This window comes from Motacilla alba, chromosome 1 (assembly GCF_015832195.1).
Source record: "Motacilla alba alba isolate MOTALB_02 chromosome 1, Motacilla_alba_V1.0_pri, whole genome shotgun sequence".
NCBI classification, from domain to species: domain Eukaryota; kingdom Metazoa; phylum Chordata; class Aves; order Passeriformes; family Motacillidae; genus Motacilla; species Motacilla alba.
The window spans coordinates 4,185,299-4,207,885 of record NC_052016.1 but is presented as its reverse complement, the minus strand read 5'-3'; the positions used below and the strand labels follow the sequence as shown (position 1 = coordinate 4,207,885).

The following is a 22,587-nucleotide window of genomic DNA, read 5'->3' as shown; positions in this document are numbered from 1 at the left end:
TCAAAGTTAATTGGGAGGAAGAGGAAGGAGGGTGTTAGGACATAGGTTGGACTCAGAAATCTGAAAGGTTTTTTCCAACATCATTAATTCTATGATTCCGTGAGGGAGAGAAGTGCTTGGCTTGCAAATAAACCTCTCCAGAAAGAGGTCATGAGTCCAAAAAACATGAATTTAAAAAAAAAATTTTCTTTTCCTTGTGTTCACAGTGCTGGTGAAAGGCCAAGTGACCACCAAGTACTACCGGCTGCTGTCCAAGCAGGGAGGCTGGGTGTGGGTGCAGAGCTATGCCACCATCGTGCACAACAGCCGTTCGTCACGGCCTCACTGCATAGTGAGTGTCAATTATGTCCTTACGTAAGTCCAAATACTTTGTACCATTACCTGTTATCACTAATTGAGTCATTAATGATTAAATCTGCCAGGTTTCCTTGGCTTGTGTCTTCTGGTGTCATTCTGTGCCCGTGTGTTGCAGCTTTCTCTGTTCGTGCGAGCCCGTCTCTTTAGCTGAGAGAAAACGTTGTTGTATTAATTATTATCATTATTATACAGATCTTCATCTTGTCAGGGAAGGGCAATGGAGATGGTGAAGGGGTTGGGAAATATCTCATGAAGGAGCTGGGGGGCTCAGTCTGGAGAATAGGAGGCTCAGGGGGGACCTCATTGCTCTGCACATTAGCAGGGGCAGTGAGGGGGAGTCAGGCTCTGCTGCTGTTTCCCAAGGGAAAGGAGGAGAGGAAATGGCCTTAATTTTGTCAGGACAAGTTCAGATTGGAGATTAGAAGGGTTTTTTCCTTTGGAAGAGTGTTCAGCCTTGGGATGAGCTGCCCAGGGAGGTTTGGAGTCACTCTCTCTGGAATTATTCAGGAAGAGTCTGGATGGGGCCCTTGGGGTGGTGCTGGGGGTGCTGGGTGATGGTGGGGACTGAAGGAGCTCGAAGATCTCTTCCAAAGTTGAGTATTCTGTGAATTTTTTATCAAAACCAACCTTGCAGCTTGTGTGGTTTAGTTACAAGCACACACTGCTGACAGAGGAGGAACGTTGCTCCTTTTCCTTTCCTCAGGGCAGAGACTAATTCCTGGCTGAGCAGGAGACAGATTACTTGATCTCTGTCTTTCCATGGTTCCAAACCACAGGGAGCCAGGGATGGCTGAGAGAAGATGATACAGCTCAGGCTCAGAGAGAGGGGACACTTCATCCAAAGGTGTTTATGTGATTCCCAGTGGAATTTTTTAATTGACTTTCATGGGAATGAGGTCACCCCCTAAGATTCTCTGCCTCCTGACATCCCCAGACTCAGTGAAAATTTTGGAAGAGTGGAAATTCTAGCCTTGTGATCACTAGCATGTATTTTTACAGAAGTTAGTTTGGATTTTCCTGTGTTTTTAATTTACTGAGCTGTTCTTTTGCAGAGATATTGAGTACAAGGAACTTCAGTTGTCACTGGACCAGGTTACCATTTCCAAGTCACAGTTTTCATGCAGAAACTCAGTACCTACCTCGCAGGAAGCAAGGAAAATAGTAAAACCCAAAAGTAATAAAATGAAGGCAAAACTCAGAACAACACCTTACCCGCCACAGGTAAAATTTCCAGCAATATTTAAGTACCAGTTGTTCTCACTGAGTGCTTGGGACAGTGTAGAGATAATACAGGACTGAATTTAGTATAAAACAGACTATAGGATTGTCTACCCCAGGAAATCCCTCATAAAGCAGGATAAAATGAGATCCTTTTTCCATGGGGTGGAAAGTACAGGTAGCACAAAGCAGCTCTGGCAAGTGATGTAAAACCTTTGGGATATGGAGTGAGTGAAGCACTTCAACCATGACATCCTTTCTTGGCAAAAAGAAGAAAATCCTGTACTTGGAATTGTGCTGTGAAAATCTGTGCTGGTGTAGAATCTGTCATTTACAGTTAGTGTGTGGAGTTCTTCATGTCAGGAATTTCCCTATGGAAAGGGTGGTCAGGCCTTGGGAAGAGCTGCCCAGCGAGGTTTGGAGTCCCCATCCCTGGAGGTGTCCAAGGAAGGCCTGGAGGTGGCACTCAGACCTCTGGGCTGGGAACAAGGGGGCATCAGCCACAGCTGGGACTCCATGAGCTGGGAAGGCTTTTCCAGCCTTTAACCTGTGATTCTGAAAAACTGAACAGCCAAAATTATCAAATCAAAGCAGGCTTTTTGTTCCCATATGAAGGCAAAGTCGTGAAGAGAGGAACTTTAAACGCACCGCTCAGTCCGTCCCTTGAGCCAGCGAGGCCCAGCTCTGGGTGCCTGTCTGACATGTCCTGTACTTTCCTACAAAAGTTCCTCCTTTAACTCTCTTCCCCTCCTCTCTTCCCCCTCTTTCCCCCAGCAATACAGCTCGTTCCAAGCAGACAAACTGGAATGCAGCCAGGTGGGGAGCTGGCGCTCCAGCCCCGCCGCCAGCGCCGCCGCCCTTCAGGAACAGAACTTCCATTCAGAGAGCAGCGAACTCCTGTACGCCCCTCCCTACAGCCTGCCCTTCTCCTACCACTATGGACACTTCCCTGTGGATTCCCACGTCTTCAGTGGCAAGAAGCAAATGCTGCCTGCAAAATTCGGGCAGGCCCAAGGGGCGCCCTGCGAGGTGGCGCGGTTCTTCCTGGGCGCGCTGCAGACCAACGGCGAGTGCCAGTGGCACTATGCCAACTCCCTGGTTCCCAGCAGCCAGTCACCCTCCAAAAGCCTTCCCGAGCAGCCAGTAAACATCATCAGGCACAACCTTGCACAGAGCTATGAAGGTGGGTGTGAGCTCTGAGCTCAGGAGAAAAAGCTTGGCCGCGCGGTGGATGGGGAGGATTTGTGTTCGTGGTTTGAAAAATGGTTTTGATGCCTCAGATGGCTTCTGGGCCCCCCCAGTTTGGGAAGGACATTGAGATGCTGGAACACATCCAGAGGAGGCAACAAGGCTGGAGAGGGGCTGGGAACACAAACCCTGTGAGGAAGCACTGAGGGAGCTGGGGGTGCTCAGCCTGGAGAAAAGGAGACTCAGGGCTGCCCTCATCACTCTCACAGCTCCTGAAAGGTGCCTGTGCTCAGCTGGGGCTGGGCTCTTTCTCCAGGCAGCACTGACACAACCACAGGGCACAGCCTCAAGCTGCACCAAGGGAAATACAGGTTGGATATCAGGAAAAGTTTTTTCCAGAAAGGGTGATAAAGTTCTGGAATGGCTGCCCGGGGAGGTGGTGGAGTCCCCATCCCTGGGTGTGTTTAACAAAGCCTGAATGTGGCACTGGGTGCCAGGGTTGAGTTGAGGTGTTGGGGCTGGGTTGGACTTGATGATCCTGAAGATCTCTTCTAACCTGGTCATTCTGTGAATTTTGTGAATTCTTTTGAGTGGCTCCCTAGAAGAGGGATACCTGCCTCCACCGTGGGCACTCAGAAGCCTCCCAGAATCCTCACCCAAGCTGGACAATGGTCACCAGTGTTTCACACAATTATCAGTTTGGTCCATTTACATATCAGGGGTTAATCCTCCAACGACAGCTTTAAGTAATGAAATCATTAACCCCCAGTTTGCTCCCTCCCAATTCACTTTTGTTTATACTTTTTGGGACCTGAGGCCCCAAAACTCAATTAATGTCCTTGGCTGTCCTTTAACTCAGTTAATGTCCTTGGATCTCAGGCCTAGAGGGATTGTTTTGTCTGACCAAAATGTGAAGAGACTAACTAACACTTTATAAGGAGTTTAGAGTTATGCACTAATGCAGTACAGCATTGGAAAAATAGAAAAGCTGAAATCCTGAGACATCAGTTTAGGAAGCACAGAAAATCAGAGGCAGTGAAGTGTAACAATCACTATATTTATTGTATTCCCATGTTCCTTCGTCCCATTTCCATTAGCACTGGACTGGGAACATTATCAAAGCTTCAGCTGAAAAGTGCACTCACCAGAATCACTTTCAGGGCAGCACAGTGATACCTCTTCCTCCAGTACTGGCACAGTTTACCCTCATGTTTTGCACTCAGAGTTATTTAAGTGGAATTTCTCAGGTAAGTTCACGGCTGAAATCAGATTGAAACTTGACCTCCACAGTAATTTTTGATAATTTTAACACAGAGATGAAAATAAACGCTGTCCATTCCCATAAAAGTTGAAGCTTGTCCTTTCTCAGCGCAAAGCCACTCTGAATGTCTTTACCTTACAGAGGGATAATTCTGCTTTACTTGATAATAATTCTGAATTTGAAAATGTCTCCCATCACCTGCATTATGTCACTGCGCAGATGGTCAGGGATAGAAATTCTTTGAGGAAAGGCATTGACTTCTCTGTAAGAAACCTATAAGAAATAACCTTGAAAAATTATAACACAACCAAATGTAAAGATGCTCAAATACCATCTAATCACAGAATCAGGGAATAATTAGGGTTGGAAGGGAATTCCGGGGATCATCTTGTCCAGCTTGTTTATTTCCACTGTGTTCAACCAGAACAGGGTTTCTTGCAGTGGTTTTGGCTGAGGTTTCTCTCTCATTTTAAACACTCCTGATCTCACAGCTGCCCCAACTCCAAAATGAAACTGAATCAAGTTATGACGGGCAAGGAATGACGTTAATCAGCTAAAGAAACAAAAATATTTGGACAAACCAGACTCTGGCATTTCAGGCTATTTTGGGATGGTGTCAAGTATCTTTTACTCAATTAATAGCATTAATTACTCCCCTGACCCAGCTTCCCCTTCAAGCCAAACATGACTCTGAATTCACCTGTTTTCATGAATGAGTCTTGGAAGTTCTGCTGAGATCACAGGTTGCTGCTGATTTTAGCAAGAGCAGCCTTGGTTGGGCTGGATTTCCCCCCTGTTCCCTGCTTTACTTTCAGTAACTGTGAGAATTATACAAAAACCTGTCACGGAAATATGCAAAAAAAAAAAAAAAAACAACCCAAAAATCCCACCACATCTGAGTTTATTTAGTCTTATTAAACATAGGATTTTTTTGTGGTTTAAGGTGTATCTGAAAGTGTCAGAGAACATCAACAAGTGCAGAATTCAGATCAGCTGCCGCAGAAGGAAATCCTTCATTAAACTCCTTTAAGCAGAATTCCAGTTTATCACTTTCCAATCCTGAACCAATCCTTGGATCCCATCCACATCTCTCTGCTTACACCATTTTCATTAATTAAAAATCACTGGTGAGGACTGAGGTACTGCTGTGCAGTCAGATGGAAATCCTCATTTCTTAGAATGGAGGAAGCAGTAGTGGAAATTTAAAGTTAAAAAAAATTAAAAAATAAATTATTAAAAAAAAAATTAAAAAAATTAGATGGTCTCCAGGGTATCATTTTAGGTAGGCTCTTGGGTACTAGAATCAAGTATTTATTCACTTATGGGTGTAGATATCCAAGATCCAAAGGGAATATTAAAATATAAATATATTAAAATGCAAATAGATTAGAAGTTGAGCTTGCTGCATCAGACAGAAAATGGAATCAGACATCAACTGTGATTCCCACAGAGGAATAAATCGTTTCTGCCTGGGGTTTTGTCCTTCACAGGATGGTTTGACCTCATCCATGATGGACCTCACCTCACTGCCAGCAGCATTTTATTTCACTTTTCTGTGGTTAGGTTGAAAACGAGCAAGAGGGAAGCTCTTCTCACAGCCTAGAGCAGGTTAAATCCTTTTCCCCAGTTTGTGCTCCTCTAATTTGTTGCTTTCCTTTGGTTGCTCCTGTGGACTGTGGGGGAAAAGGAGGAGTTTTAGACCAAAAATAGGAAATGGTTTTGTCCTTTCTGAAGATGCTGTGGGGAAAAAAAGAAAAAAGAAAAAAAAAGAAAGAAAAACCAAAATAAGCAAAAAAAACCACCACCACCATCAACAAAAACCTCATCCCCCCAAAAAACCAAAAAAAACCCCAAAGCCCCCCAAAACCACACAAAACCAAAACAAAAACCCCACAAAAACAAACAAACAAAAAAAAAAAACTAAAAAAGGGCAAAAAAATCTTCCAAACAAACAAACAAACACAAGCCCAAAACCCCAAAAAACCCCACCCCACCTCCCCCCTGCCCCAAACCTACATATTTTGAGGATAAGGATAAAGACTTAAGTAAATCCTGCTTATCCCCAGTAAATCTGTAGGAATAGGGTAAAAAACCCCAAACCCCAATAAAAAGCCTGCAGGGAACTGCGGCTATTTCTCAATCTCATCCCACATCACCATTTCCCCATCAGGAGGAAAATGGAGCTGCAATACCAGTGGTTCTTATTTCTATTCTGCTTCCACTGAAGGTTTTGCTGCTGGAGTTGGGAGATGTGGCTTCTTTTTTTGAGCTTTTTGATGCATTTTGATGAACATTTATTATGGATATTTATTGGGGATGAAAGTTGGCTTGCTACAATTAATTCTCTGCAAAAGGGCTTTGAGTTGTATAAAAAATATACTTTTTTTTTTCTTTTTTAAAGGAAATACATACATATTTCTTTTGAGTTGAGGAAAAAAAATATGGTCAAGCTCAGGCCTGGGCAAAAGGGGAAAACAAAACAGAGCTTCCCCTATAGAAAGGATTTCCACCCAAGTTTTCCAGCCTTGTTTCCTCCTCAAGCAGAGTCAGCGCTGTTGCACTTTTGCTGAATTCTAAACCTTTGGAAGCCTCTTTTTTGGGTTTTTTTTTTGCATCTGATCTCCTTTAGGTTGTCAAGTGCTGCTTTTTTCCAGTGGCTCACTGGAGAACTGACAGCCAGGGAGCTTCAAAGCAGGGAGGATCTGCTTAGCATCATCATCTTCCATCCAAAGGCAAAGCCAAATCTGACATCTGGCAGCCGGCTTGGATGCGAGGGCCATTCCACATCACATCCACGGCAGCATCTGCCAAAAACCCCGTGGGCCAAAGACATTTTTCTCCATGGAAAATAGCTCCTTTTGGAGAGATCAGAGATTGGAGGATGATGGTGCCAAGCCATCAAAGCTCTGAAGAAGCACGTAGCAGATACGACTGCCTGCAAATCAGATGTTTCTGCTTCAGGATCTGGTTTTGAAGCTTCTTCCACTTTTTTCCAGCTGGCTCAGTCATCATAAAAAATCATTTCAGTGAAGGCAACTGTGTTTTTAGTCAGAAGTTTCCTTTTTACTCTTGAAATTGCTGCTGTGGGCACCACAGGACCTGCTGGTCACTCAGTGGTGCTGTTGGGCCTTCGGAGCTACCTGTGTGAAGCTCTGTGCCACCAGCCATGCCAAAACTCAGGAAACGAGGAAAAAGACTGAGAAAATCTGTGAAAAAACTCCCCAGGTTTAGCCAGTGCCTACTGGAAGGAAGAAATGACATTTTGCAAAGGGAATTCCCCATGAGACAAAGAGACATTTTGTCTCACCTTTGTTTTTGGAGGGAGAATAATGGAGAACAATCAGCCCATGCCTTGGGTGATTTGAAATTAGGGTTCAGACTAGGACAAGCACAGTCTAAAAAATATATTTTCATGTGCAGGGGTTGTATTAAGACCTGTTCTAGCTCTGCCTTGTTTGATAAAAAGGAGGGAGAGGGACTTTTTATAGGGGCAGAGAGTGACAGGACAAAGGAAATTGGCTTTAAATTGCCACAGGGCAGGGTCAGATCAGAGATTGGGAAGAAATGTTTTGCTCAGAGGGTGATGAGACCCTGGCACAGGGGAAGCTGCGGCTGCCTCTGGATCCCTGGCAGCACCCAAGGCCAGTTTGGACATTGGGACAGTGGAAAGTGTCCCTGCCATGGCAGGGGTGGCACTGGATGGGCTTTAAGGTCCTTTCCAATCCAAACCTTCTGTGATTCTGTGATTTACAACCTGGTGGTTCATCCTTAGCCCAGCAGGACTGGAGATCACAAAATTAAAGGTGACAAGGCAGAGGCCAGCTGGTGGCTGTGATGCCTCAGCTTCTTCCAAGTTCTCTTGGGCTCTAGAAATGGAAAAGGACAATATTTTGTTCAGAGATTAAAGAGCCATAAAGTGGAAATATTCCAAACTGCAGGAGGACAAATCCATCCCTCTTGTGGACACCTTAAACCCAGAACACCTGATCATTAAACGTTATTATTTATATGCCAGAAGCTCTCAGCATCTATATTTTTCTCACAATAAAAACACCAAATGTGGAGTTAAAATCTGAGCACTGCACATGGCTGAACCCTGGTTGGATTTGTGATCTGAAAGGGCCATTTTTCACCAGCTGGTGAGAACTCAGCTTCCTTCAGCTTCTCCTTCTTGTGACAAAATGTATACATCGAAAAGGGAAAGAATAACTTGAAAGGTTATTGTTTCTAGGAGGGTGAAAAAGAAATTGGAACCAGATTCCTGTTTAAATTCTGGTGTTAATTACGTAGTGCAACTCCCTCTGAAATTAATGGAGCTCTGCATATAAAAAAAAAAAAAAGGTACAATTGAGCTATTTCTGCTTCCTCTGTTATCCATGAAGGCTTTGCCAGTCTATTACAGCACAGGGAATATTTAATTGTTAATGGACACGGTTACATCAGCAACCAATAGAGGGGAACTCCAAAAGTTTTAAGATGTTGCATAAAATGGTTAGAAAAACAGAAAATCCATTTTAAAAAAGGCATTTAAGCGTCCAGGGCTTCCAGTGAACCTCACACAAAACAAGAGTTTGGGTCTAACATGAGAAATTTGCTCAGTGTGTCATTTTACCTTTAACATAAAACTTTCAAATGTGCCTTGGAGGAGCTGTTTAACTCACAAACTGTTCATAGGAGAGCGCAAAAAAAAATTATTACATATGGTACAGGAGAATACCAGGGGCCTTTTCTCTCACTGCTTGCAGATAGGGGTGTACAGAAAGGAAAAGCTTCATAAGGCAAGCAGAAAATTGTAAAAATAACTCAAATTGCTTCAAGAGTTCAGTTGCCATGCAGAAACTGAGGAGAAAAGAAACTGCCAAATAAATTTTAGAGGAAAAGCCTGAATTGACATCCTAGGCTCACACTGTTGAAAAATGAAGTATCTGTCTACTAATTCTCTGAAAATACCCAATTTTTTCTCCCACATTCAATGTTGTAACCCACATTTTTATCAATATCTACCTTTATTACATGGGGATATCTTAAAAGCAGAGATCCAGCATTGCTGAAGAGGTGTTTGTGTTGCTTTTCAAGAGATGCTTTTAATATCTGATGTCAGCTTTTCAAAGAGAAAAAGCAAAGCCTTTAACGTGACCCACCCTGGGTATCACAAGGAGATTTCATTAATTAGATAATGACACATCACCTTCTAATACCTCATCTAGATATTAAATGTACCCCAAATAAATACCATGAATTAACAGAATCAACCAGAATCAACAGAATAACCGGAATCAACAGAATTCTGCAGAATGAAAAGACCTTTAAGATCACTGAGTCCAACCTCTGAGCTGGATGTTCTCCTCGCAAGGACAAGTGTCCAACACACTCCCACAATGACAAGAAGAATAAGTTCAGTTTATTTCTGGTTATTTTTCCATTATTAAAACAATTCCACTGTGTTAATCATGGAATCATTGATAGGTACCAACATTATCCAGCTTTTAGATAAAACTCTGAGATGAGCTTACTTCAGGGCAAAGTTTTTGGTTTCAGGTTGTAGCTCCTAATATTTCTTTGGTTTAACTGAACTATGATAAGTTCAGGTAAGTTCCTAAGTTCATGCCAGTGAGTTGTAATTACTGCAAAGGCTCGTTGTCAGTAATTAACACGTTTTCTTTGCCCTGCCAGTGCCACTGTCCAACAGGAGGTACAACCAGGACGCTCTGCCCGAGGCCTTCCCGAGCTGCACGGCGCCCGTGCCGGGCCGCTACAAAGAGGAGCTCTACGACTCTTCCATCATGAAACACAACAAAACAGAGCCCAGGATCCAGGCCCCCGCCCACCTCATCAAAGAGGAAAACAAGCTGGCTTTTACCAGAGACCTGCCAGAAAAAATGGCCATCAACGAGGCCTCTTTCTCCAACTCCTTGCTGCCCAAATCCGAGTGCTGCCAGGCCAAAGCCGTGGGACAGCTGAGCCACCTGCTGCCCGTGCCCTCGGTCTACGAGCAGAGCAGGAGGATTTGTGTCAAAGACCCCAAATTTGGGCACATCAGCCACCACCCAGGCAGCCTGGAGGAGCTGGACGAGAGGATGAGCGTGAAGCTCGACCACGAGGCCGATGGCGAGCGGCTGATGGATGTGAGGCCCTCGGGCCAAGTCCCCTTCGTGCTCCTCAACTACCACCACGTGCTGGCCAAGCACGGAGCTTTCCAAACTTCCCCCTGCACGGCCACGGGACACGTGGGGGAAAATTACTCCTACAACTCTGAGGAAGTCAATGCGTTCATTTACAAAAACCAAAGCCCTTCCTCGGCTTCTTCTCCGGAAACCCACAAGGAATCTGCACTACCCCATTATATTGGGACTTCTGTCATCATTGCCAACGGCAGGTGACGGTAGCACAGGAGGGTTCTGTGTTTAATTAAGAAACCAAACTGTAATGATTTGCAAGAAAAAGAAAAAAAAAAAAAGCATGAGGAAACACAGTGACATTTACTGAGCAAAGCTGGAGGGCAGTGAGGGACAAACTGGTGAGTTCCACGAGTCCCAGTGGCCAGGAAAATCCCCTCCATCCCCTGCCGTGCTTCGGTGTCCCAGACACAGCTCCGGTGCCAGGGAGAAGCCAAGTTCCAGATCTTATTTTTGTTATTTTATAGTGTGCAGCAGAAGGAAACGAGAGGTGTTATATGCAGAGGTTTATATGAAGAACATTTTTTTTTCCTTGACCCCTCCTTAAAATAAACTCAAATTATTTTTTTTAATCATTATCATAAAATATGCATTCTAGTTTAGGAGTTCTTTTGACAAATTGTGTGAAACCTTGCATCAACTCTCCACCCAACCCCCTGACACATGGACTTTGTTGAGAGAGTGGTGATTTTGAGCAACCACAACACAGCTGTCCTACCCAAACAGGGGAAAAAGCTTATTTATTAATTACCAAAAAGTTTTAAAACTAAATAAATCAACCCTACATTTGATTTATTTAACACAGATTTCAGTGTTCTGAGATTGTTGCCACCACCATTTATCTTGACAAGGGACAATATGACAAATTAATAGGTACAAAGATAGGTATTACAGGGTTACAGGTCTTGTCATGGCAAATTGGGACAGATTATGGAGCAGGAACTAATTCCCCACAAATAAGAAAAGGAAACTCCTAAATCCTGCGTTTCCTTGAGTATTCTGGGGGAAGCCTGTGCAGATTTTCAACCCAGCCAGTCACAAATACATCTTAATAACAGCAGCAGAAATGTTTTCTTTATAGTCAAGAGAATAATGAACATTTCTGCCTTATTTTGAACTTACCAGTAGAATTGTGAGCTTTGAAAATTCCAGCTCTTAACACGCTGAACTTCCTCCAGCATAAATCCTGTTGTCAGCACAAAGGTAGGGCTGGAATTCCCTGGTTGGAGCACTTCACAAATCCCAAACAGCACATTTGAAACACTCACATTTGGCCCAGCCAGCCAGGAAGAGATTTTCACCCCTTTATTTTTAATTCTTTGCAGAAGATGGATCTGTGGGAGTTTAACTGACAACACTCAGCCCACGGTGGTTTTCAACCATTTCCCAAACTTTGAGAGTGGATAAAACAACAAAAGGCTCCTTAAACAATAAATGTGGCTCCAGATCTCACTCAGCTCCATTTCTTACCCCAATTCAAGCTTAATTCAGAATTTTTCAAACTTTCTCTCATCAGACTCTGAAAAGAACTTCACTGAAAAATCCTGAGCACCTTGGGATGGTGGAAGGTTCCCTGAATGAGCTTTAAGGCTCCTTCCAACCCAAAGCATCCCATAATTCTTTGAAGAAAATTCTTCCCTGGTTAGTGTGGGAAAAACACTTGCTCATGGATTGCACCTTATCAGAAAAATCATAATGCAATACTCAGTCCTAAAAATTCTATGTTTTCTATGCAGCAATAATTCATCCCAGAATGGTCTGGGTTGGGAGGGACCTTAAAGCTCATCCAGTTCCAAGTCCCTGAAATGGGCAGGGAATTTTCCATTAGCATACAGTAATAAAGTTATTTCCTTCTGTGTATGCATATTTATTGCTATGAGTACACAAAAATACTTTAAAAGCAAAGGCTTGAAAACAATTTTCAGTATTTTTTTCATTGCTTCCTATGAAAGGTTAACAGAGAAAGCTTTATTATCAAATTAATATTCACTTGAAAATGAACTTGAACACTCTCAGTTTTGCTTTCAGTTGCATGAAAAATACATTTTGTGCTAAACAGAACCAAAAAAGCCAAATCAGTGATTACAAAAAAAGCCCAAAACAGAACCAAGCCAGCACAGTCACTCCCTGTGTAACCTCAGTTTGTTCAATGCTGGAGAAGCTGGCAAGTCTCCAGAAAAGCTGCAAATGTGGATTATAATCATGCTGACCCCGTAAATCAAAGGCAGGAGACACCAGTTGCTTTCCCAGTTGGTTCAGAGCCCTCCCAGCCCCTGCTCCTCATAAACGACCCCAGCTCCTGAAAAGATAATTATGCTGAGACTCCTGGGTTAATTTTATTCAATTAAATTAAATCCATGCCCCACAAAGGAGCCACTGGCATGGCTGGCATCATTAAAAAGAAACCTGATGCCCAACCTCTCCTGCTGCACTTTCTCCCTCATTAGTGGCACCGCTGCATTTGGGTGTTCCTGGAAGTGCTGCTTGCTATAAAAACACAAAAATTGGGTTTTGCTTGAGAAAAACACCATTGATATTTTTCAGCTCGATATTTTTCCACCTTGTTATCCCCACTTCCAGGCTTTATTCCAGCAGCCTGAGCAGAGGAGGTGTTCCATCATTCTCCCCCAGGTGTTTTAGGGGAGGTGATGCCCAGGCACAGGAAATTTCCCTGTGAGGCAATAATGAACCAATTAAGAACTCACAGCTGATAACGCAGGGGAAAGTGCAGAAAAGATGGCAAAAGCAAATGTGGGAAGGATTTTTTTTTTCCCTGCCACTCTCCAAGATTTAAACAGCAATTCCGTGTTCCCATCTGGGAGTAAATTACATTGGGAGAAAAATAGGATTTTTTTGGTCAGTTAAATTACAGATGTTCTCAGCAAAATCATAGTGCAGAACAGGGCACTGCCATCACAGTGGCAGTGCTTTAATAATGAAAAATGTTTTTAATAATGAAAAAAAATTATGGCACTGAAGGGGAACGTGAATTGAAATATATTATGAAACATAACCTCATTTCTCTTTAGTATTTGATCCACACCTTTGTAGTGAGACTTCACAAGATTTTAACTCTTGGGGGAGTTCAGACCTGGCAAGAAAATCATGGAAAATGGGAGAAAGAGAGTGAAAGAGGGAATAATTTACCAAAATCACAGAACATTTGGGTTGGGAGGGACTTTAAAGATCTCATTCCAACCCCCTGCCAGTCAGGGAATCTTCCACCAGGCCCAGGTAAAGCTGGAAAAGTGAATCCCACAGTGAGGTCTTCAAATTTTGGAAGCCGTGCAATGGAAATAAAACAAAGTGATAAAGGCCCAGATCTGTCCCCAGCTCTCTGTGCCTGGGATTTGTAAAAGGTAATTTAAGGAAATTCAGCACAACAGGTGCAAAATTGGGGAATTCATCACTGAAAGTGCCAATGAATGGGAAATCTGCCAGAATTTCTCCAGAAATCTCAAGACAGGACATAAATTCCTTTTTTTCCAGCATTTCAGTCACACTTCAAAAATGCCACAGATGAAATGTTGTTATTCCAGTTCTTTCCTGAAAGTTAGATTTTGCTTTTTTTTTTTTTTAATATGATGCAGATAAAAGCTATTTGGCAAGTGTAGGTGAAGAAGCACGCAACCCAACCAACCTATTCATGCTCAGAATTATATATGTATTCCCTAAAAATGTAAAGCATTTTTGCTTATTTATTATGTAAAACAAAACCGTTAAAATGTTAATAAAATCCTGTAGCCAAAGGAAAACTGAGTTGAATTTCTCTTTTTTTTTTTTTTTAAATACAAACCAAAGTATTTCACAAAGGAGAATGGTGCATATTTGAAAATTTATTTCAACTGTGACACGTTCTATATTGACAATTAATGTACTATAAAACACACAGAGAGTTTTTAAAATTTATTGTATTTTTGCCACGTTGCATTTTAAATGAAGACACTTGGAAAATGCAAATAACACAGAATCACTAATGAGACACTCAACACATGACAACTCTTCCCTGCAGTTCTTTTTTCTCCATCATTTTTTGACCTCTGCCCTTTCCTGGGCCCAGATTTAATTTCTTTGGTGTCTGATCAAGGCAATGCATCCCCACCACCACTTAGCCATGCAAATGTTTTTTATCAAACCAGCTACCCCCAGGAACCAGCAGAAATCTTTCCCATGACAGATATTTTGATTGTAGTTGCAAAAAGTAAATTTTTTTTTCAGGCTGCTGATGCAGCTGAATCAGAGAAAGCAAAGAAACGAATTTTTGCACAGTGAAGCAGCAGCATAAGGAATTAAATGCTTTAATATTATTTCCAGGTAATAGCCCTTGATTTGTTTGATATATTAAAAAAAAAAAAAAAAAAAGCTCTGAAGTCTTATAAAAGCTTTACTAGAAGCAGGATGTGCTGCCTGGACTCTGAAATGTGAAGTACATTATTACTTTTTCAAACCTTTGGAAGCAGCTTTGTTGCTGACTGGGCACGACCCACCCTGGACTCACACACGTGCCAACACACCCAGAAGTTTTCCTATCAATAAACAACCCCCACAAATGTTTTCACCATGAGAAATGTTCTACCAGACCCCAGCAGGGAAAAAAAAAAAAAAAAAGTAGAAATAGGGACATGGTAATAAATGGGTTTTTTGAAAGCACTTCATCAAGAAAATAGTTTAAGATATGACCTCAGCCTCACAATGGAAGAGGTGTTTTACTAATCCAGACAGCTGAACGAAATGAAACATTTTCAGAGCATTATTCCTGGGCCTGGAGCTGGCTGGATCTCTCCAGCCCCACATCCAGGGACACCCCACACCACATTTGTCTGTCACACACGGGGAACAAGAAAAACAAGGATTTTCCTGCAGAAATGTTGTGGCTTTCTGGGCGTGCCACGGTGGGCAGAGGAAGAGCCAGACTCTACCTGACAGAGAGTCAGGGACTTCTCCAGGGACTTTATCCAGCTGCTCCTTGTCCCATGGGAATTCTCCTTGTCTTTGGTTCTTCCCCAGGGAAAGCAACAAATTCTCCATCCAAATCCAGGAGACACCAGAAGAGGCCACTGAAATGGCCAAGTGGCTCCCACAGCACTCCCTGTGCTCTGGCACATCCAGAGTTGGGCAGATCACCCTTGTGGCAAGGAAATTCCACTCCAAATTCCTTCCCACTGCAAAAATTTTGGGACTAACCTGACAATTTCAATGAGAACAGAACCAGCTCATCACTAAGGCAGCTACAAAAGGACCAAGAGCAACCAGGAAATGTTGCAGCATTTAAAAAATGCTAAAAAATCCCTCTGGTGCTGCTCGGCCACTGAAGATTTACAAACTCATTCTGCCCTTCCAAAATTCCCATGTTTTCTCCTTTTCCCCATACTTTTTTTGTCCCCAGTGAAGGGAGAAGGAAGTTTTAAGAGAAGTTTTACGGAAGCAACTCAAGCCCCAGCCTGAGGCATGACCTGGTTGTGCAATCCCTCCAGGCACTTCCCAGTCTGTGTGGAACACAAACAAAACCCAAAAGGTGCTCCCTAACAGGCAAATCCTAAAGCTGAGACAGTTTTAGCTACAAATTCTGGCTTAAGGTGAAGTTTTGTAAAGCTCTGTGGTTGGAAAAGCAGCACCGGAGCTCTGCTTTGCTGCAGTTTGCTCGTGAAGGAAAAGGCAGAAAATAAATGAGGATGCAGCAGGAAGATGTATGTGGGCATGTGCACACCCATTTTTGATAGATCTATATGTAAATATATGGTTTCTTCCTTTTATTGAAGCTTTATTAAGCCAGAGTCGAGTCTCAGTTGATTCCAACATGCATTCATATTGAATTCTGATATCAAAGGCAGCTGCCAAACCTTCTCAGCCCAAAGCAGTTCTGAAAGCATTGGGCGGGGGAAAGCCAAACGTGGTGCATCATTTTAATTATGGCAATTAACAGCTGTGTGTGTGTGTGCAGTTCTAGGAGATGCTGGTGCGCAGCCTCACGTGGTTTGGATAACGGGGGAAAGAAAAATCCCAGCAGGGTTTGGACAATCAGGACAAATCTTCTGTGAGATGGAGCATAAAATCCTAAATTTAACAGGGACAATTTAATTTCTACTCTTGCTGCCAAACCACCCAAACCCTAATACGTGAGGATTGGTCAAAATTACCATTACAGACAAGTTTCCCTGTTTTAAGACTTCTTGGCTTTGGAGCTGAAACAATCTAAAATGTTTGGATTGTTTATGAGGTGAACTTTAACCTAAAAACCCCATTTCTGGCCAGAAAACAGTAGTTTCCTTTCTGGAAACCAATCTGGCTGATCCACCATGAAAAAAAAGAAATTAAGGTGGCCACATCCCACCTGGGCCAAGCCTGGCTGGCACAGAATTGTTTGGGGAGCTGTGGTGGCCAAGTCTCCTTGGGAGAAAACCCCACCAAGCTCCCACTTGGCTGCTCCAGGGGTATTCCCAGGCTGCTCCCCCCACCTGGAAATGTGCAGGCAGCCCCAAAAATGAGCTGCTTTCAGGTCAGCAGGTGTTAAAGCTCTTGGTTTTAGTGCTCAGCAGCAAAACCAGACATTGGCTTGGGAAAGGGGGTGACAAAAGGGCTATGGAAGAGAATTTGGACCTGGAGGAATGGTGTGATTTCTCTTTCTCACTGCAGCAGTTGTTTGCAGCAGGGAATTTGATTTATTCCCTTTATTTATTCATGTAACTTCATTGAGATAATGATAAAATTACCATTAAATTCTAAATTAATTACAGGTTCCATCCCCTGAGATGGGATTCTGCAATAACCTGGGTGTGACACTGCTCCAGTGCGTTTTTCTTCCTGAAGTCCCTTGGAAAACCATGATTTAAAGGACAGATGAGATGATTTACTCAGATCCAACTGACTGAGGAGAGCAGAGTGCAAATCACTTGGATAACCCAGTACAGTTCCTAGGTGCTGATGGAATACTCTCCCAAGAACTCAAGGCAGCCATTAAGAGTTGCAGACCTGAGATCAAAGCACAGGTTGGTAAATTATTGTAGAGGTCTACACAGAGAAGAACCAAATCAGGATCTTCACTCTGACCTGGAATTAAGCACAGTGGTGATCCCAGCAGTTCAGGAACATGTGATGTTCCAGCTGGTTTTAGTGCAGACAACATAGAAAAACAGAATTTAGTTTAAAAAAAAAAAAAAAAGTAAAAAAGTAAATATTGTCCTGCACTGTGCTAAATCACACAGAAACATAAAAAAAAAAAAAAAAAGGAAATGTTGAGCCACTTCAGTCTCTCCAGTACAGAGTGTAAATGAAGAGAAAGTTCTGTTCACCACAAATATCCCTTGGCCATCAGACTCCTTGCAAAGAACAGATCCTTACAAAGAATGGCAGCAGAGGTGTGTTTGAAAGTTAATGAGAAGAATAAATGCCTTCAGCTGTGAGATCACCCCCTCTTCTCAGCTGCTGACGTTACCCACGGCAAACACAAAGCAGAAAATCAGAAGGAAAAATCAAACTTTCAGTTCCCCTTCCCACCTTGGGCAGGCTGAGGCGACAGTGCCCAGTACTACAGAGCTCCTGTCAGTGCTTGGGGACGATGAGGTTCCTCAGCATGTCAAAGGAGTTGCCATCAGGGTGCACAGACTCCACGCCCTCGCCCTCCTGGTGCACCTGGAGGTATCCATAGTCATCGATGCCCACGATCCAGGCCAGGGGGCCGTCCTCGCTGCGGAGCCGCACGCGCTTCCCGCTGCAACAGAGACCCTGTCAGCTCTGCCCCGGGCTGCACGTGCAGGATGGGGCTGGGGGTGTGTGTTCTATCTCCATCTGTCAGAGCTGGGGCAGCTCTCTGCTGTTCATGGGGCAGATTTTTCTTTATCTCTCCCACAGCCAATCCTCCCTCCAGGAGATCTCTGCTGTCCATGGCCACTGAGTGTCCCTGCATGGCTGAGAAAATTCCATCATCCCATGGGGAGATGCTCTGCCCAGGGCAGGAGCCAAGCATTCCCACCTGGATCCAATCTGACCCTGGAACAGCACAGCAGCCTTTGCCCCCTGCATTCCCAGAGGAGCAGCTTTCTCCTGCCCTGCATTCCCAGAGGGAGAGCAGGCCCATCTCCAGCAGCCCTGGAGCTGCAGAGGAAAACTCCAGCCTTGTGCAGGATCCCTGCTCCAGCAGAAGCACAGCTGGCACTGCAGGAGGGCTGAGCCACCATGGAATGGCACTGCTGCCACCACCCTGACCCACAGGGGGTCAGGGCCTGTTCTGACTCTGGCAGTGTTGTTTAGTATTACTGCATCTGTATTTTCTTCTAATTTTTTCCCTAATAAAGAACTGTTGTTCCTATACCACATCTTTGCCTGAGAGCCCCTTAATTTCAAATTAATAATAATTTGGAGGGAGGGGGGTTACATTCTCCATTTTGAGGGAGGCTCCTGCCTTCCTTAGCAGACACCTGGCTTTTCAAACCAAGGCAGCAGTTCATGCACACTGAGCAGTTAAAACTGATGCCTTAAGATTTTATCTTTTCTGTTTTTCCAATCCTGTACTGCATTAGTGCATAACTCTAAACTCCTCATAAAATGTTTGTTACGTGTGTGTAACTAAGTGTCTTCACATTTTGGTCAGACAAAACAATCCCTCTAGGCCTGAGACCCTAGAACACCCTACAGCCTCAGGCCCTGAAAATATAAACAAAAGTGACTTGGGAGGGAGCAAACTGGGGGTTAATGACTTCATTACCTGAAGCTGTCACTGGAGGATGAACCCCTGACATGTAAATGGACCAAACTGATAATTGTGTGAAACACTGGTGACCATTGTCCAGCTTGGGTGAGGCCTCTGGGAGGCTTCTGAGTGCCCAAGGGGTGTCTGTGGAGGCCTTTAACAAATACCTGCTCTTACTCTCTTAATCTTGTCTAGCCTCTGTTCTAGAGAGCCACTCCAAGGCACCAAAATCACCTCAGAGGACTCATCAGAACCATTTAAAGGATCATGGAATGGTTTGGATTGGAAAGGACTTTAAAGATCATTCTACTCCAACCCTGACACCTTCCACTGTCCCAGGCTGCTCCAAGCCCTGTCCAACCTGGCTGTGAGCACTCCAGGGATGGGGCAGCCAGGGTTTCTCTGTGCCAGGGCCTCACCACCCTCACAGGAAAGGCTTCACCCTCTAACAGAATATTTCATTTCCCACCTCACTGGCTCTTTACACAGAATGACTTTCAGCAGTATTTTCTGCCTGCTTTAATTTCCTTTTGCGGAATGGATAGAGTTGGAGTTAATCCAAACAATCTATTGTTCTTTCCTCCTAAAAGTACAGCAGCTTCATCCATCTCAAACCAAATCATTCCAAATTGCCTTTGTTTGGAGATGATGCATGTAAAATACCTGGAAGCATTCTTTAACTCAAGCTAGTCACTGATTTATTAGGTGCTACTTCAATTCTCCCTTAAAAATGTGCATCCTACTTGGGAGTGTATTTTAAATTATTCACTCATATTGAAGGGAATTTTGTGGAAAAATAAAAATATCCATGAGTTCTTCCACCCATTTTATTAAAAGAAAGTTTGGCAATTCTCACCTGTGTACCCAATACTTGTAGTACTGGGGAAGAACTCCATTGGGCCCCTTCTCCTGGAAAACCTCAATGAGCCTCTCCAGCACAGTCACAGTCCTTGCAATGAGACAGTCTGCACTCAGAGGCTTCAGCTCTGTCCCCTCTTCCCTGTTAAACTTTGCAATGAGGTCATTGATGCAGATGGTGGGGTTGCTGTTATTCACATTAAACCCAAAGCCTGCAGAAGACAAAGAGAAGGACACAATCAAAGAGACAAACTCTTTGTTACCACCACAGCCAGCACTTAATTCATCTGCTCCCTACAATTATCCCCAAGGGTGGCTCCCAGAGCTGGTTTCATTCAGCCTCTCACACTTTTGGATCTTCTTTCTCCTGTAATTACAATTCTCAGCTCAGATTTTGCTCCTTGCCCTCAAAATGCCTCCTCGGAGTTACAGAGGCAAATCCAGCACAGCCTTCCAACCACACCCCATCCCACCAGCGAGGGCTGGGAGAGGATAAACTGCACCTTGCTTCCAAAACCATCCATGTGAGACATTCTTGTACTCCCTGGAAGGTCCTCAGCCCACTCAGAGAAAAACTGACCCTACCCTAAGATGGAGTTTTATCTCCCAGTCTAAAATTCAGCTCAGAGACCTCTCTGCTTCCTGCAGGGAGCTGAGTGCCCTTCCCAAAAACCCAGACTCTTCACTCAGCTGATAAGCCTTGTTTGGCTTGCTCAGGAAAGCCCAGAAGATTTGATTTTAACTTTGTAAGACTCCAGTTTGCCTAATCTATCTCACCACAGCATATCCTTTAGAAGGCTCGAGCCTCTCGCTGAGATTTCTCCAGCTGGAATTCCCAAATTCTGAGTTGGCAGAATGCCTCCCTTGTTTAAATATGGCTCTTGGGGCCTCTTCTGCAGCCTGCTGAAACAGGCTTCGAGGGATGTAAAGAAGTATATTGTATTACCTGTTTATTTTTTTCTCCTAATAATTTGGGGTTGTTTTTTTTTTTCTTTCCTCAGACATTTGGGATAAAACTCCCTGTCTGTCAATCAGGTTTGGACATGATGCAGCTCCATCTGCACGGAGGTGCAGATGTCTTGATTTGTAAATTTGCTGTTAATAATTCAGAATTTGTGTCAACATTGAGGAGAAGGATCCCTCCAGTGAAAAGGAGTTTTTGATTTTTAACAAGTCAGGGAATGCACACAAACAAGGCACGGTGATCCCAACACACCAGTACTGTGGAAACGAGCTGAAATGGGTTACTGGAAAGAGATAAAGGAAAATGAACTGGAAAATGCAAAGAGCTGTGCCAGCAAATCCCAACTCGGCCATCTGCACTCCAGGGTGAGGGAACAGAGACACCGTGGCCACTGAGGGGGTCACAGGGTCTTGGGGACCATCAGCAGCCTCAGCATCACTGCTCAGCAATCCAAAAAGTGGGACACAACAGCCACCCTGGGACGAGGAGCTGAGCTGAAGCCCCAGCACCTGGGAATGAACAAAGGGGAAAAGGCAGCCAGGAAATTGAAAAACCACGAGGTGCTCAGGGCTCTGGGGGCACCTCTGCAGTGTCCAGGAGAGAAGAGAGCATTCAGCAGTGCCCCTGCAGTGCTGATGTGGCTGATGGATGTTCCAGTGGTGGATCCATGAGGACCTGGACGTGCCTGAGCAGAGGCAGAGGAGCGTTCGCCGGTCACGCTCGCTGGCTGTCCCCTGCATTCCACTGGTGCTTGGCTCCTCCGCCTGCTCCGAGTCTGGCCCTCACATTAATGGTGAATATTCTTCTCAGAACTCCTCCTCCAGGAGTCCCAACACCGTGAAGTTCTTAAATTTTAAATTCCAGATTGGAAAAAAAAAAGGTTTTGTCGTTGTTGTTGTTTTTTTTTTTGTTTGTTTTAACTGTGTTTAAAAGTCTCAGCGTGAAGCGTGTCACCTGCAGGGCTTGAGCAGTGAAAATGCAGGTTTGTCTTTGATCCTACTCTCCTGAGCTCCTCCTTGGAGCAGTGAAGCCACAGACATGATCCTTGATTTCCATCATTATCCTCATTTATGGGAGATTCTTAGGAATGCCATGGAAAGAGTGAGTTCAGTGCCTGGACGTGGCACTGAGTGCTCTGGGCTGGGGACAAGGTGGGAACAGCTGGGACTCCATGGGCTGGGAGGGCTTTTCCAACCTCAGGGATCCTGGGATTCTGTCTAGGAAAGGATCCTTTGGAAAAGGGGTGATGGATCTGACACACCTTTCCTGTTGGGGAAGCTGAATCCCATCACTCCTACTAATCCAACAACTTAAATGTCATGAGCCCCTCTAGGACTGCCAGTGAAACACAGCATGGGAATGATGGAAAAGATCCTTGGATTCATATGGAGCAAGGAAGTTTCATTATGAAAAGCTCCCAGGTGAAAACAGACTGATGAAAATATGCATTTATCTATACCTCAGACCTACCAGATGGACATCAGAGAGAAGGGATACAGAAAGTCTCTGTTTGAATTGGAATCTTTTGATGTTTAGGGTAAGAATCAAAAGGTCCAAACCAAATCTGTGAAGTGCTTAAGAGATACCTGACATAATGAACTATTTTTGGATGCATTTCTGCTTTCCTTGTGTTAACCAGGCTGTAGGAAAACATGGAAGTTGTAAATAGTTGAAGGGGCACAGAGAGATTTCTTAAGTTTCCGTGCAATTTCCATTCTGTTCGAGTCGATTAGTGACAAAATGAAGGAATAAAATTGAACAGAAAATGTCGTGTCTGGGCTTGTTTCACAGAAGGAGGTGACTTCTTCAACTCTTTCTTGCTTGTATCTCTAAAATCACAGAACTTTGACAGCAACAACACCATGACTCCATCTTTGCA

General features: G+C 43.9%; 2 protein-coding genes across 2 annotated transcripts in view; one reads left to right on the top strand and one right to left on the bottom strand.

Annotated features, from left to right (window-relative positions):
• Positions 1–10,481, top strand: part of SIM2 (SIM bHLH transcription factor 2) — a 54,608-nt gene extending 44,127 nt beyond the window's left edge. Inside the window, exons 8-11 of the mRNA XM_038125389.1 lie at positions 207–354; positions 1,410–1,578; positions 2,350–2,758; positions 9,698–10,481. Of these exons, the coding sequence (XP_037981317.1) occupies positions 207–354; positions 1,410–1,578; positions 2,350–2,758; positions 9,698–10,404 (1,433 nt within the window). The 3' untranslated portion in view covers positions 10,405–10,481. The remainder of the gene's footprint in view (positions 1–206; positions 355–1,409; positions 1,579–2,349; positions 2,759–9,697) is intronic.
• A 1,443-nt stretch (positions 10,482–11,924) lies between these two features.
• The window catches only part of HLCS (holocarboxylase synthetase), a 121,669-nt gene continuing 111,006 nt past the window's right edge, over positions 11,925–22,587 (bottom strand). Inside the window, exons 10-11 of the mRNA XM_038125252.1 lie at positions 19,743–19,956; positions 11,925–17,908 (exon numbers count right to left, since the gene is read on the bottom strand). Coding sequence (XP_037981180.1) covers positions 17,740–17,908; positions 19,743–19,956 — 383 coding nt within the window. The 3' untranslated portion in view covers positions 11,925–17,739. The remainder of the gene's footprint in view (positions 17,909–19,742; positions 19,957–22,587) is intronic.